Source organism: Phoxinus phoxinus, assembly GCF_949152265.1.
Source record: "Phoxinus phoxinus genome assembly, chromosome: 16".
Classification (NCBI taxonomy): domain Eukaryota; kingdom Metazoa; phylum Chordata; class Actinopteri; order Cypriniformes; family Leuciscidae; genus Phoxinus; species Phoxinus phoxinus.
In genome coordinates this window covers 33242657-33258022 of record NC_136891.1, presented here as the reverse complement: position 1 = coordinate 33258022, position 15366 = coordinate 33242657, and the positions used below count along the sequence as shown (strand labels likewise).

Genomic DNA, 15366 nt, shown 5'->3' with positions numbered 1-15366 from the left:
GCTTCCATGTGAGGAGACGATGAAGAATTACAGCAGCAGTCCCCGTCTAAACAACCACAGCGCCAGTCACAGCACAGATCGCAACAGCAGAAAGGGCTTCTGGTCATCGGCTCTCCGGCTTCGCTTCTCCCTGCGCGATTATGCCTTCTGCATGGCCACACTGCTGCTCTTCTGTCTCGGCTCACTGCTTTACCAGCTGAACGGAGGACCCCCTAAAGTTCTGCTGGAGATCAGGCAGTACCTCGGTAAGACCCGCGCTCTTCCTCTCGCTTCCCCCCGTGTTTGGAGACTTGTATCGACTGCTGTCTCGACACGGCATTATTAAAGTATCCAACATTTCCTCTGTGTGTCGCTGAGGCAGTGTTGGAGGATTTCTGAACGTTTTCTTGAATTGACGTGTTCGGACAGGTTTGCTTTTCCGCGTCCTCGCTTTTTTCGGCTTCTCAAAGGAAAACGTGTGTGGAGTCAGATCTGTATTTATATGTAAAATACATTTTAAAGAGGTAGTCGATTAAAATGTTTTAATTCTTTCGTAATTGACTCACCAACAGTGTGTTCCAAACCTGTATGATTTCTTTCTTTCTTTGGAACACACTGTTATTCAGAATGTCATTAGCTTGCCATCTTTTTTTCCCAACACATGAAACTTGTCACTGGAAGAAAGTCATACATATTTAGAATAACATGAAGTTAAGTAAATGATGGCAAACTTTTTTGGGTGAACTATCCATTTAACTTCTAATAATAGGCTATAGATATTTAACTAGAAGAACTGTTTGTTTTCCATATTTAGTCTTCATGCAAAAATGCTGTATTTTGAAAATGCTGGATTCAGTATATCATCCAACACTAATATTTGTAACTAACTAATGTTCATACTCATTTGTGACTTGTATTGTAGTGTTGGTTGGCCATCTCTGCACAATCCCAGGCTGGAGCGCTGCTATATTTTTATTTTTAAGGCCATACTTTGTAAACGCCCTCCTTACTTATGTTCTCTTCTGACTTTTTGACTATTTTCCTGATTCCTTCTTGTGAACAATTATTCTAATCCAAGACTATTTCAACTGTGTTGAAGAGGTTTATTTGACATGAGTGAGCGGTGTTGTTTCTATGCTATTGGTTTTGTGTTTGTTTATTCCTATTCAAATGGTGAGATGTGGTGTGATGAAATTGGTACACTGTCTTGGTGAATACACTAAAAAAGAGCATTTTGAGTCGTAGTAGATTGGATTTACTTTGTTTTACTCGTACAACATTAAGGATTCATGTTAATTATTGAGTACATGTGTCCTGTGTTCACTATCCTTCTTGACTTGACTTACGACCCTAATCAAAAATAAGGAAATTTTGACAGAATATATATCTGTCTGGCACCCCAGCATAACTGTAAGAGGGAAAGTTTTACGTATACCAGGAAATGTAATCTTAGATCATATGGGCAAATCATGTATGATATCCCACAAACGCGAACTGTCTTCGGTGAAAGTCCTTTAAAGTTTTTGCACCTTTTTCCTGGTATAAATAGCAGAATCAGCTCAAATTTGACTATTTACCGACAATGACACGATTTAAAATGAGTATAAAGGACTATTTGAGTACTAAGTGCACATGTGCTGTTACTGAGCGCTGCTGGTGATTGTAAACATTCCCAAAATGTCTTTTTCTGTTAAATGTTTGTATATGTATTTTTTAATATGGAACTAATATTCTGCTGTCTTGGCAACGGCTCCCTTGAAAAATAGATTCTGAATCTCAATGGGATTATTTCCTGGTAAAATAAAGGTAAATAAATGCAATTATGTATATTCAGAATATGCCATCTGATATAAAGTATTAGTCATGTTCACTCTGTCAAAGCAATCCAACCCATATTGCATGCTGCATCTTTAATTCAACAGACATCAACTTTTGTGTGTTATTTCTATATTTTATGTATGATCTGTATGTGTTTTACACTTGCTCTATAGTTTGCTAAAGGCTATTCAGAGGTTAGTTCAGTCTTTGACAACGTTTTGATTCAAGCTTGATTTGGGTTTTGGCAATATAGCCTATTTGTAGTCCATAGGTCTAGTTGTCTCACATGGGCAATAAAGAGCCTTTTTATAATTCCATTTTTTTTTATTGTGTAATTTTTGCTGTATGTTCCATTTGGACAAAAGGAACAAATGACTAGTGACAGTCTTGCCTAATTCTGCACTTGAATTTAGGTCTGCTCAGCTGTTCAGTGCAGGAGGTCTATTAGAGTCCGAGCGATGCATGACGTATGGGTCATCATGTGTAGTCATAAAGAGTAGTCTGTGTCATTGTGTTGGTATGAATTTGAGAATAGCATGAGCAGTGCATGCTTGCTTTCATTCTGCTAGTGTTTTGTGGGAGGGTCAGTGCTCTGATCAGATCAGATTCAGCAGATTACTACATGCTGTTGATATATAATCTGTCAGGTCATATTTGATGCATGCATTTCTAAGACTTTTTTTTTATCAATGTGATCAAAACTTTGCTGAAAAACCTGTTGTACACAATCTTGCCTTCATGACTTATATCATCTGTTAGATAGTTCATATACTTAATTTTAAGTAAATAAAAGGCCTAGTCTAATTCTAAATATGTAGTCCACCCTCAAGATGGACATTTACTGGACTGATGCAATGTTGATTTACTTGATTATCATTTACTCCACCATCATTTACTATTCCTGAGTGCCTAACATCTCCTTTTGTATTCCACGGATAGAAAAAAAAAACACTATACAAAGAGGGTGAGTAAATTATGCATAAACTTTCATCTTTATTGGTGGTGAACTATTCCTTTAAGCAAAGTTCTTAAGGTATACTTCAGCTTTTTCCAAGTGACTGCTAAGTGTTTTCTCATCCACTTTGTTCTGCTCAAGCCTCACCCGTAACCATCAACACCTTCACCCGACGGTTGCCAGTCCGCTCCTAAACTCCCCCAAACACACCACACAGAGCCAGTCTTGTTCTCTGCTACAGGGAGGCGCAGAAGCTTTGTCATGTTACAGTCACATGTGCATGTAGAGATCGCAATTCTTTATTTCCGCATATTTCTTCAATTTGTAATTCATCAACCATCCTCAATCAAATAAAGGAAGAGTTAGGCAATTTTCGGAGCGGCTAGCAATAGCAAGCTAGCTTTTTTTAAAGCATGAGATCCCGCCTCTCTTCAGAGCATCGTCAAAACGCATGAATGCACACAGCAGAGTTTACATTGCGTCACGAGATGAGAGACGGCGTTAAACTAACATTACAACAATAATGAACATAAAATACTTAAAGAGCGCTGATCTGTACCACCTGACTGCTGCAGGTTAATTTCAGTGTTGATCGTTTAGCCATTGAAATGCATGACTCGCATGAACCGCTCTGAGTTTAACGCCACTGGTTATCTCTTCCATATTACAGTAGTTATGGCATGAACGCAGCATAAGCTCGTGTTTTGGTTCAGGAGGAACTGTGAACTGTGGTTGCTGTTCAGTTGCGGTGCTCGGTGACTGACGTCTGTCTAAATCTGTATAGCAGAACACACGCTGATAACACACGTGTGATGTCTGCGCGAAGAGGGTGCGCGGAGGTATGGAAATACTGTACGTATGTTGACAGACAGGTAGGATTTTTACATTTTATTGTATGGTCCTACACCTTCCACAGATGGTACTGTATATAGGGTACAATGGGGCTAAAGGTTCACGCGGGTAAAAAGCTCCCGTTGAATTGATTTCTCTCTAAACCACTAGATGGCACAAACTTGCCACAGCATTTTTTTTTTTTAAACACCAGCTTTTCAAGATGCTCGTGGAAATTTGGCTGATCCTTGACACGATCACGAGCAGCAGCGCAAAGCTGATTCTGTGCTAATTTGATCTAATATTTGATGTTTTTTTTTATATTTACAGTAAATAGCAAACGAGAATCCCTAAAATTATTGAATATATTTTGAGACAAAGGTCTTGTTAATGATTTTCAGTTTTGTTCAAGGTAATTAGGACTTATTATATTTAACAATTATCTATATTTATTGAACAACAATGAATTATTTTATTTATCAAAATAAACATACCATAAACACTTTTCTAAAGTTGTTGTTTTAAACAAGTTTCAACTTTGACATAGGCTAAAACATATTATTTTACCTAAAGTATTTTTTTAATGAGCATTTAACCCACCTTGCCACATTTATACCACTTTTATAATTATTCCGTCAATGTTCAATACAAACAATTTTTCTGCAATCATACACTATGGGAATAGTGAAAAGCTCATTTTTCTTAAATGGACTGCATTTATATAGCGCTTTCACAGACCCAATGGCCACCAAAGCGCTTTACATGTTGCCTATAATGTTAAGGTACATGTTGCCTTTAGCCCCGTTGTACCCTCCATATAAATACATTTTGACCACTTAACTTAGTGACTACTATCAGGATGTGAAGAGACTTTCAACCAGCATAACAAAAAATATTTCTGGAACATATCCGCTACCTTGCCTTTAAATGGGGGTCCACAGCTGACTTCCTCACCGCCAGTGCAGAACATCTAACTGTTGACATGTCGTTGGCATTGTGTGTGTATACATGGCAAACCTGTTGCAGAGTAGATGTAGTGTATTCTGGCTGTGGGAAATGAATGCACAAATGAGCTATGGACAGCCAGGGATGTGCAGCAGAAACCCAGGCAAAGGAAAACTGCGATTCTCTGCAGGAAGACACATTTGTTTTGCCCACAGAAAAGCAAATTCAGTGTGCTTTGTTTAGAATTAAATGCTCTTTACGTTGGTATTGCCAATTGCAAATTGTAAACAAAATTAAAATCCGTGCAAATGATCAAGTAATAGTAACAATAAAAGTAAAATAGAGTTAATAAAATAATGTGAACTAAGAAAACCGAAATTAAACAAAGAAGAAAAAATTAAAGAAGTAATATTTCTTGAGCCAGTCATTAAGAAAGAATGGAGAATAAGACTAACTGTGCCAAAAACATTGATAATGAGCTTGTGTTTAGTGGTGGAGACACAGCCTCCAGTCAGATCACTCACTGACCCTCATACTGCGCTGACACACTCATGCGCTCACAGTCATTAGTGCTCCCCGCATAAGACACAGTTTCATTGTTTCATACATTATTAAATGTTCGGTGCATTGATGTATATCATTTTGGGTTACACTTTATTTCGATGGTCCACTTTAGACATTCTACTGTAACTTTACAAATATAAGTCAACTAACTTTCATTAGAGTATTATTAGTAGACTGTTAGGGTTAGGGTTCGGTAGTCTGGCTATCCCCAGACCAAGCTCAATCTAAGGCGAGACACTACAGGGTAACATTTTAAAATAATAGATATCACCATGAAGCTTCCTCAGTTGATTACTTGCGCAAGTATATATAAAAAAAATGTATTACAAGTTTTTGAAATTTGTATGTTTAAATATGCAAATTGGGCATTAACTCATTAAATATGCAAATATATTTTCGGTAGATAGATCTGAACATATGATAAAGCCAGGTGCAAAATTATTTTTTCATTTTGTTTACACACAAGATGAAAAAATAATTTCAGAGGGATTTCAGGATATATGCTTTCATTACCTAGGAAATCTAAATATACTGTCCATAGCCATAGAAAAATACATTTTTGGCATTTTTTTTTTTTAATTAAAATGTCACATAAATCAGGCCAGGAATTATTTATTAACAAATCCCTCTAAAAATATCTTCAAAATACTGCTAAATGTATAACTGGAAAGTTTGGTGCTACATGGGCTGAGATGTTTCTGGAGAATGACAAACAACTCATTTTGTATTCGCTATAACTACCGCCTCGTTTTACATTATCCCGCTTATTACATGGCTACCTACCAAATAAATCAATAATTTGACACAAAATATTGATTTAAAAAGGAATTTATTGATTTAAAAACTATTTATATGGCTTCCGCTAAAGAAAATAGTTTTTTTAGTTGTGATTTGTAATGAGAGAGAGAGAGAGAGAGAGAGAGAGAGGGAGAGATTTGCAGGGAATGAGTGGGGGTCACTGAGTATATCTCTCTCTCTCTCTCTCTCTCTCTCTCTGTATTTTTTTAAGCAGGAGGATGAGCATCTGTCCTATTTACTTTAAGAGCAGGTGTTACTTTTGTCTGGGCTGATTCGGTGTGTGTACACTAAGCGAACACTTGTGTGTTAAGTCACCATCTTGGACGGTGCTCAAGTGCAACGTTGTTTTGTATCTCAACTAGCGTGAGGAAGTTCAGAATGGTAATCAGTCTCTCCACTCAGCCGTACATCTTCACCCTTCAACTAACTTTGTTTTTGACGATGATATGTGGTTTTCAGATCTGTGCTGCAAAGTTTAAAGCGGCGTGTTTGTACATGTGTTTATACACTACTGTTCAAAAAACTTCAAAAAATTAAGGAAATTTATACTTTTAATTCATCAACAAAACAATGAAGCAGCATAACTGTTTTTAAAGCTACACTGTGTGTTTTTTTAAGTTGATTCTTTGAAAACACTTTCTTTCAAAATTATATGTGCTAATTCATGTGTAATTCCACCAACTAATCAAGTATTCTCATAAGCGTAGAATCTGCCATTTATATACGTGTGAGTCGCTCGAATGGCGGCAGCCATGTTGCGCCTCCATCTTGAAAATACATTAGCCAAAGAGGGACATACCTGGACATTCAAGCTTCGCCTTTCACGCTTTTACACTCAGTGGCGCCGTGACGAATGCAGGAGGAGATTACTCGCAAAGAAATATGAATATGTGACTCCATTATTAATTTCATTAAAGTGGCTGCCAGTACGATTTAGAATTATTTATAAGATCCTCGTACTTGTTTTTAAGGCCTTGCACAATCTAGCTCCTGTATATTTATCCGGTTTGGTGGCACCAGCTAGATCCTTGAGATCAGAACATTAACAGCTGCTTTGCACTACCAGGACAAAATATAAACATAGAGGTGACAGAGCCTTTTCTCGAGCAGGACCTACATTGTGTAATGACCTCCCTCAATCTATTCGATCTGCCAAATCTCTACTCATTTTTAAAGCTATGTTAAAACAACATCTTTTAAATTTAAATGGAGAGCTTTCTTAAATGGGTTATTGTCTATGTAATGTGGTTATGTTTATGTCTGTCATCTTTTTTGTGTTTTTGTGTGTGTTTTTTTAGTTTGTGATTGTGAAGCACTTTGGGCAACGTGAGTTGTATTAAACTGTGCTATCTATATAAATAAAACAAACAAACAAACAAACAAACAAACAAGCAGGATGCAGGATCACGCCTATTCAATCTCGAGGACATGTAACAGAGTCGTCAAGGAAGCGAAAGAGAGAATTAAAACGACAACCGACAGGCAAATCAACAAGACCAAAGTCCATGATGGAAAGAGCTCATGTCTCCAAAGTCTCACCTTTCAAATTTGGTCTTTTTTTAATAGAAATTGAAACAATAAATAGCGTTTTGTGGCTCTTTAATGTGTGTGACAGATCGCTGTGTCGCCTCAGTTAAAGCTGCTCGTGAACCGATCATCTCTTCCTTCTAGTTCATTTATAGCATCAAATAAACATGAATGAACATCAGAAGGAATGTTGTTTTAACCGCGGAAAGACGTCAGTACACTCCGCTTCTCAAGCTCAAATCCTCCCATGTTAATCTACTAACTCTCCTGACTGCTTTGTCCGACAAAATGGCGGATGGTGAAGTATGATTGGTCAGATCACCTGTCAATCAAGCTCCCTGCGAAGGGTCAATTTCACGGAGAAAATCTTACACGGTGTAGCTTTAACGTTGATGAGAAGAAATGTTTCTTGAGCATCAAATCAGCATATTAGAATGATTTCTGAAGGATCGTGTGAAAACCAAAAACAATAAAAAAGCAGTTTAAATTGTAATAATAATATTTCACAATGTTACTGTTAAAACACTGTTAAATGTTACTGGCACAAACTTTTGAAGGTATAATAATAGGAATGTTTTGGCAAACTGAAAGAGAGAGGACCTTTGCTGTGATGTTGACAGCGGATGTGAGCGGCACGTGTTTGTGTTGCTGTCTGAGAAGTTTATGGCGGTTCGGCAGTTCTGTGACTAATAGCGGGTCATAGAAACACTGGGTGTGTTTGTGCCATTAAATCGGGATTTATGTTGCCTTGACTTTCAGATCCTCTTAGACTATAATATCACACACATACACACGGAAATAACCACCGCTGAGAGGTTTTTATGACTGAACTAACCAGCCAACTTACAGAAGTATCTCGGGCTCAATATGAATTAGACTGGAATGTTGGAAGGCCAGCGCAGACACACACACACATTAACACTCTTTAAAAGATGATCTTGATCTTAAGTTTGTGATTTATAGGTTCGTAATCCATCCTGCTTGTAAAGATGTCCACTACTGAACAGTGATATGAACTCTTTGCACTGATAGGCTGTTCTTCTAAGCCCATTCTCTCGCCTGTTTATCTCAACAGAGGTTTGCTAAACCCCGGGGGTTCAAGGAGTTTATTAAAAGCTGATAATTAATTAAATTATAAAAAAGAAAAGAAAAAAGAATTATAATAAAAACCTTACTAAAAATGCAAAAATATTGAAACAAGATATTCAACAAGCAAAATTGTGGGGCCATAAATACTGAAGCCAGATTGACTACGCATTTGCTAAGATATTTGGTTACAAATATCCTATCTAATATCATACATGGCCAAAGTAACAACAGTGGATTTTTTTTTATTTTTTTTTATTAAAAATCATAATATATATATATATAATATATATAAAAATCATAGAATAATGTGCATTAAAGAGGCCATATTATGCCTTAAGTCTTTGTAGATGTTGGGGTCTACTAGAATAGGTTTCACTTTTTTCATGCTTAAATGTTCAAAAAACATTATTTTTCACATCATTTACATCATTGTCTGTAACGCTCAGTTTAGTTCCTGTCTCAGTGGAGCCCCTCCTTCTGAAAAGCACACTGTGCTCTGATTGGTCAACCATTTCAAACATGTTTTGGAAATGTCACGCCTCTTACCATAACTAGTAATGCACCGGTCATGATATTTCATGGCTGATTCCGTTTTTTTTTTCTTTTTTAAGCAACAAGAAAGAATATAAATAAACAAGCAAAACAAAATGTATATTTGGTATTTAACAGGCCAAACTGGCTTTTGGCTGTTGAAAACAATAACTGAACCATCTGAAATGAAAGGACAATTCCAGCGCAAAATGAACCTACGGGTAATTAACACATGGTTACCAAGTCGACCGTTCTCTGGGATGTGTTTTCATGTTTATCGAATGTAAAGAGTTTTATCTCTAAAAACTGATTAGCTTATAACGTTAGTATATGGGGCATCGAATATAAGTAAAAAGAAATCGCTAGTTAATACCACTAACACGGCTCAAAATAGCATAATGAGGGTCCCTACATGCAAACCAAAGCATTGAGAACTTTGTAAGTGTACAGACGGTTTAATAAGAAGATACTTTATAAAGACAGTACATGTCGCGTATACAGGCAGGAGCCATCTTTGTCTCGACTAGTCGAGCCACGAACGCCGTGCTACGTTAGCTGAACTGTGACTTAAACCTATCGACCAGCTCACTTTGCAGCACGGCGTTCATGGCTGTGTTGAACCCCCCCCCCCCCCCCCCCCCCCCCTCTCTCTCTCAATTTCAATACATCTTTTAGAGCTTGTCTGGTTTGAAATGATTTTAAGTCATCTTGAGGCCCACCTAGAAGTTTGTTGAGGCCCCTAGTAAGCCCCGGCCCCCAGGTTGAGAACCACTGATATAGAGAATAGCTTTGGAGTGGACAAAGCTTTTTTCGTGCTCAGACAGCAATATCACACACTGAAGAAAGATGAAAATATAAAAAAGCACAGTAGGTCCTCTTAAAGTAAATAGACCCAAGCTCAAGGTCAACATGTGTCAACATGAAATTGGCGCTATCTCTCCATCTTTGTTTCACTCTTATTCCGTTGAATGTCTCTCTTTTCGACTGTTTCCGCTGTTATCAGCCTGTATTTCTAAAGCAGGGCTACTGTGTGATGTTTGAGCATGAGCGTGTATGAGCAGTGTGTACACGAGCATGCCTTGACCCATTTACTGGACCATTTAAAGGAAAAAAAGACTAATGGCAAAGCTATAGGAGCAGCATATTTGAGTTTTGCCAGATGCATATGACCGTCGCACTGGACTTTGGGGTTCATAATCGCAAAAATAGGAAGTGTGAGTAATGTTATATAAAAGCAGACGCACAAACAAGCATATAATCCTCATTTAGCGGCACGGCGAGTCTCTGCTCCACTCGTGTACGTGTGATTTTTGGCAGGTCCCATCTTTGCACTATACAGCATGCTTCCAGTGGCCAGCTGGAGAAATGAGCGATTGATTCTCATTTTATTTCATTTATTCATCTCACTCTCCCCCGTTTGACAGATTTATGCGGTGACTCTCTTAAACTCGCAGGCCAGCTCCTCCAGAGGGGTGCAGGTGGGAGCTTTTACAGCCGGAAATGAGTGTGCTGAGCTGTCAGTCATATTTAGCTGGGCATTTAACGTAAACAGTGTAAGTTGTTGGTGGACATACGGTTGTCAGATTGTTGACTTGTTTTAAAATCCCACATTACTGAATGTTATCCTATGAAAGTGGAAAAACAGAAACAAGTGTATAGACTCTGAAAGGACTGGACAGCAGACAATGTGGATTTATTATTTGACATTTGAACTTTCAGTATAATATGTGCATAGACGGAGGGAGGCTCTCCTGCCGAAGTGGTTTCCTGAATGTTTGACTTGCACAAATAGCCTTTGTAAGATCAGAGTTCCTTCATTTTTCTCTTTCTTGCATTCACAGACGTCTTTCTTTCACATCCTACTTGTATCAGTTCAAGTATTTGTGGTTTAAACCTTCAAAAAAAAAAAAAACTCAGTTAAATTAATATTGTTAAACTTAATTTAAGTCAATTACCTTTTTGTTATTGAACACATGTTGTAATTTCACAGGTTGAGAAAAAGAATAAATGGTCCAAACCAAACTGCAAACATAAAGTAGACAATAGGCAGTTGCAGTTTGGACCATTTACCTAATTTCCCAGACTGCAAAATTACAGAATTAGTTAAATTGCAGCACCTAATTGTTAATGAAACCCCAAAGTCATTAAAGTTTCGGTACTTGTGCGCTGTTATCTGTGCGTACAGCTGCTCACACACGGGCAGGCCCGTTTTAGACAACGCGTGAACACAGAATTGATTCCTCTTCCGCATCTCCTTGTGCTGGAACTGACACATACACACAATAATGTCAAAATACCAGTCTCAGCAAGACTTCCCGTAAACAGTCTTAGGGCGAGCTCACACTACAGGGCTGTTGTGCTCGTACTACACAACCAGGTTTCTTGTCATCTATTGTCGTCTTGTCAGCAGAGTGCGTACAACACAACGCTGGTGAGGAAATCAGATGTGTATCAGTGTATTGGATCCGTGCATTCGGTCTTAAAGTGACAGCATCCTATAAATCCCTGCTTCTGTTTATGTCATTAACCCTCTGGGGACGAATTGGGCGGTACCGCCCAAAATGGCATACTTTTACAAATGTGCAATTATCTTCAAAACTATTAATGATAGAGAGGTGCGGTCTTTTTTGCCGTCTTCCTCAGATTCCGCTGAAAACAGTGATATCCCGTTTGTATCATACACACACTTCGCTGTTGCGCAATACCACTGCATAAAAAGGCCAATGAAATCGATGTTGTTAGGCAAATTCCACCAATGGAAAAATTGCCGCTGGGAGGATTTTTTTTTTTACCCAATCAGAGGAAGGTTACCATGACGTATTCTAGCCAATCAGAGGACTCTGTAGCCTTCAACATGTAAACAAACAGCGTCATGTGGACGGAGAATGAGACAGATAGCGAACGGAGCGGAGTATTACAGAGCGCACTGAGATCTATAATAAGAGAGAGACAGAATAACTTAAATAGCATTATTATTGTATTGTTTTAGCACTTTTATGATGGCAAGCAGTAAAAGATTTACGGCAGAACAAGCTCTGGAACAGTTAGTGGAAAGGAAATCTGCCAGGTTGTGAGTGTGTCAGTTCTTCAGAGCAAGCAGGTCTCATTTAGTTCGAAGCAGACCGCTTTTTCACGCCTGGGACTGTTTGTAAAAAAAGTTCCTTATTTCATTGTTCTTAACACATTTGAATGAACAATTACAAATGGCTGTCAAGCAAAGGGTTTGACAAATATTTTTTTGGTTCAAAAACTGTTCACTATTGTTGTGTGAGGTGTGATTTTCAGTAATAAATGACAAAAATCTAATTTTCTTTTTTGAGATTCTCTCGATTATTGTAAATTTTTCACTCATACTTCCTTTGTAAACACATTACATGCATGCTTATGTTAGCTTAGGGTCTTCTGAATCCATAGATACCAAACACATGGTGTTCCATCTCCATTACATATGGTTTATAAGCCCAAATGTAAAAATAGAGAAAACGGACCAAAAAGGGCTTAGTCCCCAAAGGGTTAATGCCAATCAAACAACAAAACACAGTTTTAACAAAAATTTATCTATATTTAATTTATACAGTGCACACTATAGTGTTATTTTACATTTAATTAGGCCTATTACATTTCTGTTCCTGAATACTACGATTTAGACCTTACTTTATTTGTAACTTTGTTTTACTGTATGTATCTATGCTTGTGATTTGTGTATTGTTTTTATTTTATTACTGAATGTTCACTTGCCTTTAATAATGTTTGAACTTTAGTCAGGCTAGTAGTTTGTATTTTAGTATCTAAGGCTGTAATCAACCAAAGAAAATCTTGGTCGACCGAAGTCCTGAAATTTTCGACTAAAAACTTTAAATGAATTGGCTGCGCACTGTGCGCAGTAATTGGTAGCCTTGTTGTCCGCCTAAATGAATTATAAATAAACAACATAAACTAGTAGGTTATTTGCAGTATATTAAATCGTTTTTGACCTAATTATTTTGCACTGAAATGAGTCTGACACTCGAGTCTGTCGTTGCATCACGTGCACCTGCGCAATATCATATGATTTCCGAAAATAGTACTATTGTCAACTAGTGATATATCATCACAAGAACTTTTGAGGAATATGCAACATAATTTAGACAATTGTTTTTGTCATATCTAATATCATATCTCAAAACTAATACAAACAGTGGGCACTGCGCATTAGGCTGCAAATAAAAAATAAAACGGGGCAACCTAACGCAGACAAGTTAGCTTACCATTTTTAGGTGATATGACATGTTTGTCGTCGAGCTGTTGCTTGCAAAATTTGCATTCGACTTTTTCCCGTTTTCTTTTTTTTTTTAAATGCTGCCACACTGCCGATGTCTTTGTTGACATGGTAGAAGGGGACTGACTATGAATTAAACGCTCTCACAATTAAATAAATAACATTCAGCAAACCTTCTAGTAGCCTACTTTCTTCAATGTGTCTCTCTTCTCCGGTGGGTTGGGCTAATCCAAAAGAAGTGAAAACAAGGGGGTGTTCTGAAGACAGACTGTTACCTGTGGAACAGGGGTGCTCTTAAAACACCCCCATTAGCAATTAGTGCTTTCCACCTGATGAAATGAATGCGCAAAAAATCGACCAATCAGAATTTTGGTCGAGCCAAAACGTATCGACCAATAATCGACTAATCGACTGGGAGATTACAGCCCTAGTAGTATCATACTTAGTGTGCTTTAAGTAATAAATGGAAAGCAAAGTGACATTTGCCCCCTACCCCAATTGTTTTCTGATCCGTGACTCAAATACTGTAAAATGATCCGAACCATGAGTTTTGTGATCCATTGCATCACTACTCTTTACTATTACTGCTCTCTACTGTTATTACTATTATATTCTCAGTGGCAAAAAAAAGTCCACTTTAAACATCAATTCTTGGCATAAGTGATTTTATTAAGTCAAAATGTGATGAAATATGACTGACAACACTTGAAACACCAGAAGCAGTGTTGTGATTCTGTAACTCAGCTCAAGTGTTGAGTTCGGAAAGGACAGTCGCATATTTTGGCAGCGGTCTGACAGTGAGGATCTTTTGGGTGAGGGGGATATGCTAGGTGTGGTATTTCACATCTGCACAGATTCCTTCTGTGGGAAGAACATCTCGCAAATCTGTAAAAACGCATTTCAAACTGTGATTCTCTCACTCTGACCAGATGCTGAGGAAGCCACAGTGGAGTTAATGATAATACATCAAATTTTTAAGTATAGCGATCTGGCTACTTAAAAATGTTATGCATTATTATCATGAACTCTAATGCGACACAGTGTTTTGAACTAAAAAACCTTTTTCCCAACTGTTCTCCTTGCGAAAGGTTGATGAGGGCACAGCTGGCATTGGCACAAACGTGTGGGTGGCACAGTCAGTGGTATTTTGGGTGGGGCACAGTTACCAGTGCCATTTAAGGATTAGTTCACTTTAAAAAAAACTTTTGCTGATATTTACTCACCCCCATGTCATCCAAGATGTCCATGTCTTTCTTTCTTCAGTGGAAAAGAAATGAAGGTTTTTGATGAACACATTTCTCCATATAATGGACGTCAATGGGCCCCAAACGGGTCAAGGTCCAGATGACAGTGTCAGCGCCGCTTCAAAGGGCTTTAAACGACACCAGACGATGAATACGGGTCTTATCTAGCGAAACCATCCTCATTTAAAAAATAAATAAAAAAGTTTACGTTTTATAAGCACAAATGCTCGCCTTGCTCTGTTCTGTGATGCGCGTCCGTGACGTCACGTAATACACAATTACGTTGAAAAGGTCACGCTTCTAGCATGAAAACTCCATCTCATCTTCTCCTCTAAGTTCAAAATCGTCCGACATCGTTGTTTTACCTTTTAACTTCCTTTTTTTGTAAACGGCGTTTGACTTTGTTTGCACGTTCAAACACTGACTCCCGCCTACGTCAAGCGTGACCTTTTCAACGTAATTGCGTATTACGTGACGTCACGAACGCGCATCACAGAACAGAGCAAGGCGAGCATTTGTGCTTATAAAACTTCAACTTTTCTATTTATTTTTGAAATGACGATGGTTTCGCTAGATAAGACCCGTATTCATCGTCTGGTGTCGTTTAAAGCCCGTTGAAGCGGCGCAGACACTGTCATCTGGACCTTGACCCGTTTGGGGCCCATTGACGTCCATTATATGGAGAAATGTGTTCATCAAAAACCTTCATTTCTTTTCGACTGTAGAAAGAAAGACATGGACATCTTGATGACATCGGGGTGAGTAAATTATCAGCAAAAGTTTTTTAAAAAGTGAACTAATCCTTTATCACAGCAATTGAAGATAAT

General features: G+C 38.0%; 1 protein-coding gene across 4 annotated transcripts in view; it reads left to right on the top strand.

The window, feature by feature from the left end:
• usta (uronyl 2-sulfotransferase a) overlaps positions 1 to 15366 on the top strand; it is a 76027-nt gene that overhangs the window by 321 nt on the left and 60340 nt on the right. For all 4 annotated transcript variants that reach the window (XR_013800641.1, XM_079639447.1, XM_079639448.1 and 1 more), the window contains one exon: positions 1 to 245. This exon is cut by the window's left edge. Coding sequence is in view for 3 of the 4 variants with exons in the window: in XM_079639447.1 (XP_079495573.1) it covers positions 20 to 245 (226 nt within the window). In the remaining variant the exon portion in view is untranslated. The remainder of the gene's footprint in view (positions 246 to 15366) is intronic.